This window comes from Falco cherrug, chromosome 4 (genome assembly GCF_023634085.1).
Source record: "Falco cherrug isolate bFalChe1 chromosome 4, bFalChe1.pri, whole genome shotgun sequence".
In the NCBI taxonomy this organism is placed as follows: Eukaryota; Metazoa; Chordata; class Aves; order Falconiformes; family Falconidae; genus Falco; species Falco cherrug.
The window spans coordinates 62489965-62506347 of NC_073700.1; the positions used below are offsets into that span (position 1 = coordinate 62489965).

Genomic DNA, 16383 nt, shown 5'->3' on the forward strand with positions numbered 1-16383 from the left:
TTTGGAACCTCCCCTTATCTGTCTTTTGTGTGCTGATATGAAATGGCACTGTTTCAAAATAAAATCATGCTCTTGTTATTTCAGATACTGCAGTTATTTGTAAGCACTATTGCCTATTTATAACTTTATTTTCTGTATTTAATTAATGTGATACTACTGCATTGGCAGTTCAGAGATTGATGTTCTCTGATGAAGTCTGGAGGAGTTACTAGAGAAGAAGCAGTAGTTTCTGTAACTGCCATCTACCAGTGTCCCTTGGCCCTGACTTTTGCATCCATCCTGGCCAAAAGGCCCTGACCTTTTGCATCCATAGAGCAAGAGGCTGGGGGAAGCTGCTAGGTCTGTTCAGACCCGTGTCTCTTCATTGTGATGACCAGAATGGGACCGACCATTTTTCTGCAACTTGGCTGCTGACACGGAGCAGCTACTTAAAACCAAGAAACCAAACTGAAGCAAAATTGCCTTGAGAAATATTTTCTGATTGGCCTGTTAGTTGGAGTTAAGCTGCTGAAATCAAAAGGTGAGAGGAACTGTATACTGCTGCCAGACCAACAGGTTATCAAATAAACCCTCCTTAAAAGTATTTTCTGTTAAGGAAACTGGAGGCTGAGCTTTTCGCTTATGCGAGGTTCATTGTGTGCAGTGTTTGCTTCATAGACTAGCTTTAAAACTTTAGCACATATATACATAAGGACGGACAGTGAAAACAGCTTTACAATAGCAGATTGCTGAAATGGCAGACAATCTCAATTTAGACTTAGCTGAATTTGGATGAGGTTCTACAGAATGAATACGCTTACAGGTAGAAGAATCTTACATGAATAGGCCTTTGCGTTTTGTGGGACTAGACAGCAATGATTTGTCTTTCTAATTGAAATGCACCGATTTCCTAAGTGCGTCCAACTCAATCAACCCTGGCATAAATGAGATTCAGATTGGGTACCCCAGATCTGAGGCTAGTTCTGGAATTTTCAGCTAAGACTTTAGAGAAACCCTGACTATTAAGCCAATGCCATATCTAGGCATAACACAAATGCTACATGTATCCTGCAGAAGCATTTCTGACGGAGGAATGCTTGGGTGGCTCCCTGGATGAGGTCCATTCTCGTGCATTTTTCCGAGCACCCCTCTGGACAATCAGCACAGCACATGGTCTGAGTCTTGCTGGGTGCCATTAGTTGCTCTTATACAAGGCACAAGAGTAATTTTGTGTTGTTTTTTAATTTCAAAGTGATACGGGTTATAGCCTACTGGAGTGGTGTTTTTAAAACATGAAATGAAGATTGTTACACGCCTGGAGTTTGTCATAAATACAAATGAGGATGTCTGAGTCCCAGCTGCTGGGCAGTCTGAGTGTCCCAGACCAGCTACTGGAGGGATCTTTCCAGAAACTGGAGAGGTGTGGAGACTTAGAGAAAAGCTCCTTCTACTCTATAAAACAATGTTTTTGCAGGCAAAACACAATATAAATAAAGTGTGAAATCAAATCTCGCTGCTCAAGAACACTTCAAGAAAGCAGACTGAAGTGGTCGTATCAAAATGTTTATGAAGCAGCACACCCCTTCATAATGGGGCAGCTGCAGCACCATCAAGAGACTGTAAAAACAGGGATGACTCTAACAGCATCTTTACAATTAAATAGTGCTCATACAGTCATTAATGAAATTGTTTTCCAGAAAGGATTAGCTACTGGCTTGCTGATAGATGAATTCTATCTTTTCAAACACCTTACCAATTTTCAGTGTATTGGACAGCTGTTTGGAGCACTTCAGCAAAATTGGGAATGCAACGAAATAAAGGAAATATGGAAGGAGTTACACATTTAAATTTCTAGTACTGTAGAAAAATGTGCAATGACAGAGTAATACATGACTAAATTCTCTCAAGTGGAAAATGTCATCATGCTTTGTGTGGAGAGAGAAGAAAAAAGTGTGGAAGCCAAGGGAATTCGTAATTTTTAATCTAACTTGCCTTCCACAGTGTATCAAGTAATTTGTAATTTATTTAAAAGTGATGTGTTTCAGTGCGTGCCCACTTACTATTAGCATCAAGTAGAAAATGGGGACAGACATGCAGACTGCAGTACATCCCTACACTTGGTATCCTACAGATATTTATGTCTTAGGTCTCTTGTTTGGATCCCATGTTTCCTGGAGATACAGGAAAAAGAACAGAGCATGGGGTGCAGTCGAGATCATAAACTGCTCCAGAATTCACACAGGCTTTGCCTTTATCTGAAAGGTTTTACAATTTAGTATGAGACAAGTCCCTGAAAGTTACTATGAAAAAACGTAAAGGGGTGGGGGGCGGGGGAAGAAAGAAAAAGGGAAATAAGTGTGTTTGGGGTTAGGAATCCAGTAGCCTGGCAGAGGTGAGGCTGCTGCAGCTCCATGGTCCAGGCCCAGCTGGCAGGAAGAAGAGTGCATATCCCCAGTGGGAACACACGCACACAGTATGGTTATGCTTGTGCACATGGCCAGCCACACAGACCCTTGATGCTGAGACTGTCCAGTAGCTGGCCCCTGGTGCCCCTGGTCTCCCAGTTGCATACGTGCACACACACGTACGTATGCATATATACATACACTGACATACAGTATGGTGCATCCCTCTGGTCCCTGACACCCCAGACACATGGCTGCTGTGAATCTTTGCCCATTTTCCTCTAGCAGGCACTTGGCTCCTTATGCACAGATGCAGAATAGACAGCTCCGTCAACCAGGAAAATGGTTAGAAGTGGAGTTAAATAAGGCAGGACAGACCACGGTGACCTGGTGTGCAGGCCACGGTCAGTCACATGCACTGCTCAGCCTGTTGCCACGATGGAGAGATGGGACACTGCTTGATGCAAGCAAATGTCGATTTATTGTACACAATCACGAGTTTATATATGTTTTCAGAAGCTTCACGCTTTAAACAGATTGGGTCTTTAAGCTAAGCATTACATACTAGGCAATCCCTGATTGGTGGTTAACTACAAACAAAGGACACTTTAAGTAAAGTGTTTACAGTCATCAATTAGCTAACTGCAAGGTGTTACCTCTCCTTGTCGCCATCTCGGCATGGTTCATCCTGTTAATTGTTATCTATTCACACTCCTTGTCCTCCCAGGGTTCGCGACCTACAAGCTCGAGCACATTCCCCTCAGCTACCCGATTGCCACCCATGGTCCTGATTTCCAGAACCGCTCCTGCAGCCTGTTGACGTGCTACTGGCCTCTCTTACCACCTTTTCTCTCCAGTTTCCCATACTTTTTCCTCCCTTAACGACCTTAATCCCTCCCCTTTTCTAGCTTTGGTCTGTTCCCTAACCACTACATAGTTTTGTACAATCCCAGAACGCTCTACCCAGCATCCCTAAGGCGTCCCACAGCCCTGCAATCCGCAGGGCGACCCAGGCAGCTGCTCCTGTTGACCCATTTAGCGGGTGGCACTTCTGGGCCACAGAGCTGCCTGCTTGCTGTGACAGCCTGGGGAGGAGACGGGTCATGTGGCCATGTGGCACTAGTAGGGTTATTGGGGTCCCTTCCCCCATCCTTACTCTCCTTAGTGCTAACGGAAACCAGCCTGTAATCACATAAGCCAACAGGGTGAGGATGTATTTCGCCGTCATGGTCCTACAGGGCACAGAACAACGCTGCTCTAAATCACACCAACAGGTCGTTGTTTGAATCCCCGCTCACGCTCAGGTCTTTCTCTGGCAAGACCCCAACTTAATCCAGCGTGCTGCTCCCCCCCCCGCAGGGCCCTGCGGAGCCCCGCAGCTCCCAGCTCCCCGCAGCCCCCAGCGGCCCCGCCGCAGGCCGCGCAGCGCCCCGAGCTCAGGCGGGCCGGGAGGGCCCCAGGCGGAGCGGGGCTGGGTCGCCCCAGCCCTGGAGCCCGCAGGAGAGCCGCAACGCCCCGCCAGCCCCTCGGCCCCGGCCGCCCTGCCCCGGGCCCTGCCCCGGCGCCTCCCCGGGCCGGAAGCGGCGTCCTCTCGCGAGCGGAACCGCGGCGTTTCCTCTTCCGGCGGCGTGCGGCGGGGCTCGGGCGGCCGCCATGGCGCTCTACAACTTCAAGAAGATCACGGTGGTGCCGTCCGCCAAGGTACGGCCGTCGCTGCCCCTTCCCCGTCCCCCAGCGCCCCACAGCGCGAGGTGGCCCCTCAGCCCGGCGCCGTGCGGCGGCTGGTGCCGCGTGTGAGGACAGCGCTGCCCACCCCCTCACGGCGCTGCCGGCGTGGCCGCGGGCCTCTCCTCCCCCCCCCCCCCCCCCCGCAAGGCCGTGGACTCGCCCTGCGGTAGTGCGCCTGGGCCTCGCGGCCGGTACCATGGAGGGGGAGGGGGGAGCGGGAGCGGTGGTCTTGTCAGAGAGGAGCACTGCGGCCTTGTGCGTCCTCAGCCGCGCAGGGGTGGCCCCCGCAGAAATCCCCCGTTTCTCAAACCCGTGCCATGCTTAGCCCCACCGCTGCGCGCATTCAAGATAAAAGTTCTCTCCTAGTCTAATGGAGGCGCTTTAGTGACAGGTCTGGTGCGCGGAACGGCGCGGGGGGCTCGGGCCTGCTGTGCTGCGCTGGGGGGGGCAGGGGATTGGCCCGCCGACCCCCCGGGTTCGGGCTCCGGGGGAGCTGGGGTGGCTTCCCGAGCTGCTACTGTGGCAGCTTGTGGGCGGGGGAGCACCCCTCAATGGAGTGAAACCCAGAGGGGGAATGTGCAGAATGCCTGTTACTGCCTGCCCTAAAACATGTTGCAAACCACATATGGAGGGCATGTGCTTAACTGGTCTGTGTACTCCTCCACCAAAACAAAATGTATGGCTTTATAAGAACTTGACGATTCCTGTAATTAATAGTGTTTCCTTGATTGCAGGACTTCATAGATTTGACATTGTCAAAGACTCAGCGGAAAACCCCAACTGTCATTCATAAACATTATCAAATCCATCGGATTCGACATTTTTACATGCGAAAAGTCAAATATACTCAACAAAACTACCACGATCGACTCACTCAAATCTTAACAGATTTCCCCAAATTAGATGTAAGTGCTTTCTTGTTTAATCATAAAGGAGCGTTGCTTTCATGGCATCAGGAATACTTCTTTAGCAGTTTATCGGTTTTATTCGAGTTTATTTTAGCCTGGGTAACATCTTGCTGATGCACCATATAGATTATTTTGACTGATTCCTGGTAGATTTTACTGGGGAATAATTTTAGATAAACTTGTTCTGCAAAAATAGTATGTTCCTCCTAAGAAAGGAAGACTTAAATTGTGCCCATAAATGGTCATTGAAGGATGGGTTTTACAAGGTTTTAGCTGATCAGATAGGTTTGCCAGAAGTTGCTGCTGAATGAAGAGAATGCATGCATTTTTTTAAGTATGTTATTTCTGCATATTTCTTCTTGGCATACGCGTATGTAAATTGTGTTTACGGTTAGTCTTCCCTAGAAAATATTTGCAAGAAGTAACAAATGTCCGCATAGGTCACATTGCTTCCTATCATCAGTTTTTCAGAAGTTACTTTGACAATATGAACATTGTTCTTGGTCCCGTAAAGGATAGTGTTGGAAACACACTCTAACAAGATGCACATAGTCTTGACTTGCCAACAGCTGCAACTGGATCCATGTGTTCAGTGGGGCTTTTTAATAGGCAGTGTTCTGCTCATGCTTAAATTGTTGACCCACAACCATATTTTTTCCTGATATTCTCATATCCAGTGAGTATTACTGCAGAATTCCCACAATATCTTCTGTGTTGTGTTTAACATCGCATGATGAAATTTCTGCAAATAAATAACATAAGTAGCTGAAATATTTTGTTTAGAAGATTTGAATGAAAGATGCTGCTTCCTTGGAAAGCTGAAGAATTTATTTGGGTACTGGAGAAACCTTTTTTATCCAGTCTTTCACAGAATTTAATGTAGCACTCAGAAAAAGGGAAGAATTAATGTTGTTCTGTGTTTCTGGTATAGCATAAATTTGCTTTTAGAAACTACTGCTGCAGGCTTCTTCCAGTTTCTTACTAAAAAAAAGAAAAAGCCTTCAGAGTTGTAATACGAAGTATTTTACAAAGCAACAGATCAAATGGAAACTCATTTATAAGCAGTCCAAGATGTGTTTGCAAAAGAAATTTAAAGCAATTAAGATTTGTGCATGTAATGACCAAGCAGGTTATTTTTTCTTAGATAATAATGAAAACTGGCTTGTATTGTCATTTTTGTTGCTGTACTGGAGAAAAAAAAAGAATTTACATAGCTGCCAAGAAATAGTCATCTTAAAGAAGGAAAATATTAGGCTTAATTTTATTTTATGCTTTCCTTTTAGGATATTCATCCTTTTTATGCAGACTTGATGAATGTTCTCTATGACAAAGATCACTACAAGCTGGCTCTGGGACAGATTAATATTGCTAAGAATTTGATTGACAAGTAAGGAACATTGATTTCTTTGATCTTGTACCTGCCTGGTTGGTTGTTGGCTAAATTCTTACTTGTCTCCACAGTGTTGCTAAAGACTACGTGCGACTCATGAAATACGGTGATTCTCTTTACCGCTGCAAGCAGCTGAAACGTGCTGCTCTGGGGCGAATGTGCACAATTATCAAAAGGCAGAAACAAAGCTTGGAGTATTTGGAGCAAGGTTTGTGTTATAGATAGGCTAAAATAAGGCATGTGAATTGGATGTAAAATTTATTCTTACACTTAATAACAGTTAGAAGAATGTGTTTAACACAGAATATAGACACAGGAAACAAATACTTCCAAAATCCCCAAGTACTTAGAACCTTGTTTTCTTTGAAAATTCTTTAAATTTTGTGGTGTTACTAACAGTTATAAAACACGCTTTTTTGCTTATGTCACAGCCATGCTTTTATTTCTCCTGATTTTCACTAACATATATTTGAAAAATAGTGCCAAACATTACTACTTACTTCAGGCTTACTATTCCTACAGGTTATGTTGCCTGATTTGGTGAGGTCATTCTAGCTAAAAGACAGTGGTCTTTAGTTTTTAAATATTTATTAAGTTCCCTTTTTTGTTGTATAGATACTTGTGGAATTTGCAAACTGTTAAATGTTTTCATAAATGATTAATCAAATTGGAATGTCAGAGAAGTTATTAATTTGTATATAAACAATTCAGCATATGAATTTTTATTCCATTTCAGTAAAACTTACCTCAAATGTTTGAAAAATCTTTTTAAAATTTCAGTGCGCCAACATTTGTCTCGTTTGCCAACCATTGATCCCAATACACGAACTCTTCTGTTGTGTGGCTACCCAAATGTTGGAAAATCAAGCTTTATAAATAAGGTATGTGAATCTTTTTTTTGGAAATAATACTGAGATACCATTTTTATTTAACTGAATGGGTTATATGGTATACCATACCATATTTAACTGAAATAAGGTAACATTTAAACAATCTGATACCATGATGGCACTGTCTTATGTGAGCAAATTTGGTAGCAAATTCAAATGTGCGAGTAGAGGTTGAATGAAATTCCTGGAGGGATAAATGGAAAATTGTGATAGGTTTCATGCTTAAAAATTATCTTTTCCAAAATAGCATGTATCCCAGTAATATATTTTCTGATAGAGAAATGCTGGCAGAGAAGCAAGAATAATTATTTTTTAACTTTTTTTGTAGCAAACGAAGTATATTATAATTGTGATATGCTGCTTGCAACTTCAGGAAATTTTCAGTACGTGTGTGTGAATTAATTTTGTTTTAAGGTTACAAGAGCAGATGTAGAAGTGCAGCCTTATGCCTTTACCACAAAATCTCTCTTTGTGGGACACATGGATTATAAATATCTGCGTTGGCAGGTAAGAACTGTTACTATTTTGCATTTTCTCTAAAGAATCAGCTGGGTATAAGATGATTTGCCGTTTAGCAATATGAGCTATATTTTTGTGTCTTGATGAGACATGCTTGTGTCTGAGACATGCTGTGCAAGGTGCAGTGTGCCAAATAAGGGCAGTAGTCAGAATCTGTTCTAAAAATGTATCGGTGTGTTTTCAGTTTGAGGGAAGAATGGAAATGGAATTACTCACTCAAGCCAGCTCTACTTTTTATCACTGTCAAATTCTGGGCCAGGGCTTTCCCTACTTGTTCAATACTTGGAGTGTTATTTATTCTGAAACCTCATTCTTCTGTTACTTCATTTTCACACTCAGTTTGGCTGAGTTTACAGTCTTATTTATGACTGAAAGGAAAAAATATTGCTGTCTCAAAAAAGACAATATTGATGAGAAATCAGGCACATATTCTAAAAGAGTGTTTTGATTATTTGGTAATAATGCCTGACTTAATTATGTTAATTTTAGGTAGTAGATACTCCTGGTATTTTGGATCATCCTTTGGAGGATAGGAACACCATTGAGATGCAGGCTATAACTGCGCTTGCACATCTTCGTGCAGCTGTGCTTTACATGATGGATGTGTCTGAGCAGTGTGGGCATAGCCTGCAGGAGCAAGTAGACCTCTTCAGAAATATTAAGCCATTGTTTGCTAACAAGGTAGGTTTGGTTTACATTATTAGTAAGCTCCAGGTTTTTATAACATTATGCATTGAATTATAATTATTTTTTTTCTTCTTGTTAGCCACTTATAATTGTTGCAAACAAATGTGATGTGAAGAGGATTGCAGAACTTCCTGAAGAGAGTCAGGTTAGACTACTACTCTCATCTCTCTGCTGACATTCACAAAAATATCATGCACATGTCTCGTGGACAGCTGTCATTTGTATCAGGCAAAAACTTCTACATGATCATTTCTTTATCTGGCTGTTTAGTAATGTAATGGAAAAGTAGCTTTCCAGATCTTGACCTGTGTCTTTCTTGAGTACTGTTTAATGCATGTCCTTGCATATTGATCCACTCTTTAATCCTTACCCATAAGCTTTCAGTTAGCTCATCATCAATCCTGAGGCAGAGCTCCATGCGTTCTAGCTATTCTCTTAGATACACATGCGAATGTCATAAACGCCAAATACAAAGCAAGTCGCTAATGGTTTCAGAAATCTCTGATGCTGTAAGAACTTCCTATTACTGCTGTAGTTGGAAGTAAAGCTGAATAGCCTTGCTCATTAATTTCAGTAAGAGTTCAGGGAGAGTGAGCACTAGATTGAGAGGTGTTGCCGAACAGTTGCAATAGAAGGTCCCACTGGATAACACATTGTGTATATATGGGGCTAATTCTTTTGTATCTACAAATTCAGGGACACATAGGATTTGGGTTTCTCTCACTCTTTTTCCCCCCTTTCTTTTAATCTCCTTATGGGTCATTTATGGTGGCCTTTTAGAAAATAGTTATTTGTTCATAAAAGAAGAAAGATACAGAACTGTATTTGTGAAGTTTCTGTCATCTGTTCAGAAACATTCTAATAAAATGGTAATAATTTGCATGTATTGGTACTGGATTAGGGATTATGTTCTTGATGTATCGGTATATTAAGAAATGGGCAGAATGTCATTCTTTGGGATAATGTTTCTATTTTAGAAAATATTTGAAACTTTTGAAGCAGAAGGATTTTCTGTAATAGAGACAAGTACTCTAACAGAAGAAGGTGTAATCCAAGTTAAAACAGAGGTAGGTGTCTTTTTCTCTCTGTTAAATTCCAAATGAAGAACTAACATTTTGCCTTATTTGTATGAATTTAATCTCAGTTAAACTTGCATTATAGTTAAACTTTAAGCATTTTACCCTTTATAGCCTGTTAAGCCCCAATGGACTTAGGTGCAAATGGAAAATTGTGTCTAATACAAGTCATAATTTTAAGAAAAATAGGTCATTTTTTTCTGAGTCCTGTTGCTTTCTTTTACTGTCAGCTCATTGTTAAAAAAAACAAAAACATGCATCTTCCATGACACTTTTTATATTAAAATAATTCAGTACTTTCTTGAGAGCTAGTGAGATAACACAGAAGATGAAATGTGAAGCGAGGTATTTGGGATTGAAAGCCTGCTATATCATTTGTTGTATCAGAAAGGCCTCATTCCTTACCTGACGTTGCCATATACACTTTCAGGCCTGTGACAGACTGTTGGCCCATCGTGTTGATACTAAAATGAAGGGAAATAAAGTGAATGAAGTGTTGAATAGATTACACTTGGCCATGCCAACCAAGAGAGATGACAAGGTAGGCTGCATGTTTACAGCATTTCTAGTGTATTTCACAGTACTCTTGAGTAGGATAAGAATTCTGTCATCTTGACATGTGAACAGAATAATATGGTGAAATTTATATCTATAATTGCCTTTGCTGGTGGGAGAGTTAGCTTGGGATATTTGTATTCTTTAGCAATACATTACTTTGCAATAGTGATTTATAGTGTTACAAAAAATTGATTCAAACTTTTTTATTGGGGTGGATCATTGCATTAATTTCAGGAGCGGCTGCCTTTTATACCTGAGGGAGCAGTAGCACGCAAGAAGCGCATGGAAGTAGACACACCCAAGAGAAAATTGGTAGGTGGCATCTCTTAATTAGGAAATAAGCAGATGGATTTTACATTTGCTATATGAGCCCATAGATTTTAAATTAGATGGTATATAAAGCCATGTGTGTCTTTGCAGGAGAGAGATCTTGAACTTGAACTGGGAGATGATTATATTTTGGATCTTCAGAGTAAGTGTGTGATATAAGAATAGTAGTATTATTAAGTAGTAAAGTTTGGCTATTTCAGTCTTAAGGGAGAATACCTAAACCTGACACCTTTCAACTGTGTACCAATGGCACCCTTTTATTGCATAGTGTCTTTTACTTCTGTTCCGAAACTGGTGATCTTCAGTGACTGTTCTTTGTTTTGTAATGTCACTCAGTTGTTTCCCATTTTAGAGTCACAGATGTATAATGACTGGTCTGATGAGTGTTTTTTTCCCATCCATTTTATATTGCACTACCTCATTAATTCTTGATGCTCTCTGTGTTAAGAAAGTATCAGTATGAGAGAGGCTGCATGTATTCTGTTTCAGCTGGATATCTGTTGCATATTACGGCTTGGCTGTGAATCGTGTCATCGAACAGCATTTGGTGGTAGGAAGGTGCCCAGAAATATTTGTAATTGTCAGAAATGCTACCAAATTCTTGCCACTTAGGGATATGGCACTTTTTTTAACTGTGATCTGAGTAGTGTTTTATGTCATTGAACATTCTTTGAAATGATTTTTTGACTCTTTATTACATTTTGTTATGTTTTTAAGAATATTGGGACCTAATGAATTCATCTGAGAAATACGATAAGATACCAGAGATATGGGAAGGTCATAATATCCTTGACTACATTGATCCGGATATAATGAGAGTGAGTTTTCCATTATTGTTTTTACACTTTTCTTGACTCTTCATTCCTTTATTTTAGTGTAAATTACCTTATTTGTAGATTAAAAAACAATATGTTGTGAGAACAAGTTCTTTTACATTATCTGCACTTGCATGGGAGAAGATACTGTTTTCTGAATGATCAAGGACAGAATTTCAGAAGAACGGAAAAACTGCTTTACCTTGTCTGAATGACGGTGATCTTATCTTTTCCATCCTAAAATAGGAGATTTGCAGAAGTTGTATTTCCTCATTCTTTGACTACAGCCAGAAGGAATGTAGCTAGCAAAGTTTATGTATTATTACTAATACGAAATTCACCCATCAAATTTATGTCTACTGGAGTATAATGTTAAAGCAAATTGACTGAATTCTCAGTTTATAACAGTTTTATTTAATAACGAGCACTGTCCATCTTTCTTGCTGTTTGTTAAGGAGTAGTAGTTTGTGCAGAATGTGGAGCCTGACGGTTACACGCTTGGGTTCATCTGAATTGCTGGTGTTCCAGACTCATGCTGAGTGTAGAAAGAGGTTTTTATTCAGCGTGTGTTTCCAGAAATGACACAGCTAGCACAGTTCACAGCACAGTACATCTGCATTCACACAGTAGACAGTGTCGGGGCAGTCACAAAAATACAGCCAAACTATAAAGTGATGTGATCAAGTTAAGTCGGCATAGTATCGTGCCCCGTAAGTTCACAGTAATCTGTATCACCAGCTGTGTTAAGTGTGGCTGAAGGGGTCATTATCAAGTAATGTCGTTCCTTCTTTGAAGGGCCTGTATACTGTCATGGCCCTGGGCCATACAGAAATGTAATGTTGAGGATTGTAAGTCAAGGATTTGACGAGCATCTTGATTTTCATTTCATCTCTTCAAAATCTAAGAAACTGGAAGAACTGGAGAAAGAGGAAGAGCTGAGAGAAGCTGCTGGAGAATACGACAGTGAACCAGAAAGCGAAGATGAGGAAATGATGGAAATCAGACGGTTGGCGCAACAGATCCGGGAAAAGAAGAAACTGAAAATCCTGCAGTCAAAGGAAAAAGATACTCGAGGTCCAAGGATGCCTAGAACAGCTAAAAAGGCAAGTATAGAACATACTGCTACCAAAGTCTTGCTGATGTGTAATAACTTTATGAAAACATGTGACAGTACTGGGTAGTGGAACTGATCACTTTTTCTCATGTTTCATGCTCTCACTTGCTACATGCTTCCTTCTGTCCTCCTAGGAGTTCTGGTCACTACTTAGTTGTGGAGGCCAAACTAAATGAGTGAGAGTAGCCATTTTTGTTTTCTGTCACACAGCACATCTGTTGTTAAATTCCGTATGTATTTCAGAAAAATTTTTGAAGAATAAGATTCAGCTCTTTTAATTGTGTTGTTGCATTGTATATTGTTACTACAGTTGTTCGATTATTTTAAATTCAAATAATTAGGAGATTTATTTAATTTCTTAAAAGCACAATCATGAAAAATTTGTTAAGGGCCCCTCCCTGTACTGGAAAAGGTGGTGTGTTCACAGGATCTTTTGTGACCAGTCCAGGACGATTGCAAAGTAATAAACTGGTAACTAGACATTTTGAGAAAATGAATCTAGCTGATTTTGCACCCGGTATTTCTTACCTTCCCCAGAGCGTGTGCCTTTTGGGAGAGAAGGAAACATTTCTGACTGAAATACCTGTCACCTTCCCCCAAAAAAGGCAAACTATTTGAAAGATCTTTAGGAAATGCTGGCACATTGCAGTCCTGTGAAGAAGTATTAATGGGTGAAGAGAATTAAGTTGCAATAAATGAAATGGGAAGTTATGACTTTCTTTATCTGCTTGTGGGATATACCAAAGGAATAAATATGTAGTGAATATAATGGGCTTTTGGTGGTATATTAAGACAAAAGATAAGATGGAACCATACTTTTTGGAAAGAAATGTGTTTTCTTAACTATCTTTTTACAGGTCCAGAGGAAGGTGCTAGAGAAAGAAATGACTGATCTTGGGCTTGATATGACTAATAAAGATGATGTAAGTTTTTGCTAATTAAACACAATGTTTATCTAAAAGATCAATTTAATTATATGCTAAATTTCTTTGAACACATTAAAAATGCGTATTACAGTTGGCACAAGAGAGAGGTAGAATCTATTAGGGAGAAAGTAGGGAACCCAGATGAGCCAGTTGATACTGGAATTTCTGAGTGATGTAATCAAAACATGTTGGGTAGGCAGAAAAATAAACTAACATTTATCAAGGATCACATATATATGCACTGCTTTCTATTAGAACTCTTGGATTTTGCATAGGAATCAAGAATGAGGTTTGGCTAAACGTACTTAATTTCAAAGTCTGCTTCATCAGGCTTACCTTTCTACAGTTTTTTAATTCTGTAGAGTTTTAATTGAAGTTTTTGAGGGCAACTGGCATCTTTAGATGTAAGGCAGCTAAAGGACTTCAAACAGATTTGCCTTCAGGAGACATTTCATTTTACAAGAAATTAAAACAAAATCAATTTTGTACAGCAGGTTCAGCAGTACTATGGCTATCTGGATCTTAAGACCTCAAATTCTTTTAACTAAACAAGGAGTTAGGAAACAAGGAATGTCAACACTACACATCTGAAACAAGCATTTATTCTTCTCAGAGCTGACACAGTGAGAAGGAATTTAATACATATGCTGTAGGATGATAAGCCTTCATGTCTGAAATTCTTTAGGGCTGTGTCCTGTAAACAGGGCACTAAGCAGGGTGTTTCTTCATTGCTCTTGTGCTGTTGCAAAATTGCATCAGTATTGCTATCCATTAATTTGTCTGTGTCTTTTTATCCGTTACTTATGAATCTACTCAGAAAAAATACCAGAAAACTGGAGTTAGTAATAATATTGATAATGAAAATAATGTGCTAATAGTCAGCAACATTTGAATATTACTGTAGGACAGAAAGGCAGTGACCAAGAGTTGATAAGGTCTTTGTTACTATGGAATAAGCAATATAATGTATCTCAGTAGTCCACTTCCTGTTTTTTCATATTAGTCTAGTTAGAAATGGAGCATAGTTGAGCGATTGTTTCTTGTTATAATGATTAAAGTGGTATTTTGAATTTCAGGCACATTATGTCAGAAGGTCCCGTAGTGTTACAAGGAAACGTAAGCGTGATGAGTCCGAAACCCCTAAATCCACAGCACGCAGTCGCAGCTCCTCTCGCACACCACGGGATGTTTCTGGCCTTCGTGATGAAAAGGTTTGTTAAAAGTTATTTACCTTTATAGTAGAAGACAGCATGATTGTACTTAAACCAGCTTCTGGGAAACTTCATGCTAGGCTGGTTGTGTTTGTCCAGAGCTCACCTTTCTTCTCTTTGCAATTTCATCTTCTGTTCATTTGGACTCTCTATACTGCAGAAATGCCTAGTTCATTCTTACAAATACGATGTAATGATGCTGACCAAGGAAGTACATGTCAATTTTTTATCTGTAAATGCAAGTATGAAGGAGGAGTTGTACAAACTGTGGAGTTCCTCTCTTAGTAGGTTAGGAATTCCAGGGACAGCGCGACCATATTGTTTGTTAATGTACTGGAAAAGGATTGGTGTCACTTGCAGTGATGCTGTTCTGGAGTTGCAGATGGCTGTCTATGTTTGGTGTTAGTTAATGTCCTTGTTAAAATCACCTAGCTTAGTGGGTTTTTATAAGGTAAAGCTAGCTACCTGAGTTTGTTTGTTTGTTTGTTTTTAAATAGATGGTGAAGAAGGTCAAGATTATGGCAAAGAAAGCTCAAAAGAAAATGAATCGCCTGGGAAGGAAAGGAGAGGCAGACAGACACATATATGACTTGAAGCCAAAACATCTGCTGGCTGGAAAAAGAAAATCTGGTAAAACACAGAGAAGATAAGCCGTCTTCAGAAATAAAACTAAAATCTCAGTTTATTAAAACTAATTTCTAGTCCTGTTTTCCTTTTTGGTAATACAGTGTTTTAAAAGTATGTGGTTTGTGTTAGTGGTTGATCATTCCATTTTCTTACTCCTGACTTTCACGTAGCAGTAAAGCATTCAAAGTTCTACGTAAAACTAGATTTAAAATGAGGTTAAATCTAGAAATGTGAAATATTTGTTCATGAAGCTACCCTCAGAATTAAAAATGCACAGCTTCATAAAGTAACACATCAGGGAGGTTTGGTTTTCTGTGTGCAAGTTAATTCTTTGATGGGTAGTCAGCGATGAGTGTATGTCACAGGTAGGGGCTGAAACTGGTGGGGGGGGTAATGGGAGACAGAAAAGTACTGCATGAAGTCCACATTCCTGCACTGACCCTGTTCTGAAAGACAGGAGAAACGCTGCCAGTTCACAGAGCTGAACGGTGACTGAAGCTCAAGGAGTAATTGCCAGCTTTAGCACTGACCTGCCATCTGTTAAAACCTAAACCAGCATGGGCTGGGAAGGTTACAAGTTACAACTTTTAATATTTCAGATCAATGTAAATATTTCAGGTATGTAGAAAATGACAATCAGACTGAAATTTTGTCCTGAGTGCATGTCAGTTATGCTACTGTCATCATCTTCTGCTTAGGAAGCCTTTGCTCTTCAGAAGCTGATAGACAAGAATTCTGCATCTGTTCAAGGCAAAGTACATTGTCAAATGTGAAATATTCCATTTTTGTCCCTAGTTGGTCAAGAACAAGGTAGGAATTATCTAGGGTTTCATAAAATTGTGCATTATAAATGTGTTGCCTGAACAACACACTTAAAATGTACAGTTTTAAAGATTAAATGGGTATCCAATGAAATATGCATATTAAAAAACAACCAATCAACCAGGTAACAGGGAAGAATCCTTAAATTATTATTGCTTTTTAAATACAACAGGGTAAGGATCATAGAATGGTTTGGGTTGGAAGGGACCTTAAAGATCATCTGTTTCCAAGGACCCTGCTGTGGAGGGTTGGAAGGAAAATGTTCAGATGTCACCTTTAGCATACTGGAGCACAGGGTGTACATGCGTACGCTTTCCCTCATCTACTTCACGTAACAAATTCAGTATTAAAAACATACTGTAATGCTGCAAAGTAGTCCAATGTCAACAAAAACTTTA

The 16383-nt window shown here is 40.3% G+C and overlaps 1 protein-coding gene across 1 annotated transcript; it reads left to right on the top strand.

Moving 5' to 3' along the window:
• Window positions 1-3939: 3939 nt before the first annotated feature.
• Window positions 3940-15231, top strand: GTPBP4 (GTP binding protein 4). The gene is made up of 17 exons (XM_055708566.1): window positions 3940-4085; window positions 4847-5017; window positions 6304-6407; window positions 6482-6618; window positions 7191-7291; window positions 7715-7807; window positions 8309-8500; window positions 8586-8651; window positions 9484-9573; window positions 10013-10123; window positions 10375-10452; window positions 10561-10612; window positions 11188-11288; window positions 12191-12388; window positions 13257-13322; window positions 14402-14536; window positions 15034-15231. The coding sequence occupies exons 1-17, from the start codon at window positions 4038-4040 to the stop codon at window positions 15184-15186; spliced, it is 1896 nt and encodes a 631-aa protein (XP_055564541.1). The 5' UTR covers window positions 3940-4037; the 3' UTR covers window positions 15187-15231.
• Window positions 15232-16383: the final 1152 nt, after the last annotated feature.

Coding starts and splice junctions, on each gene's coding strand:
- GTPBP4 (XM_055708566.1), top strand. CDS start 4,038: ATGGCGCTCTACAACTTCAAGAAGATCACGGTGGTGCCGTCCGCCAAG. Junction 4,086..4,846: donor CGGTGGTGCCGTCCGCCAAG/GTACGGCCGTCG, acceptor CCTTGATTGCAG/GACTTCATAGATTTGACATT. Junction 5,018..6,303: donor CAGATTTCCCCAAATTAGAT/GTAAGTGCTTTC, acceptor CTTTCCTTTTAG/GATATTCATCCTTTTTATGC.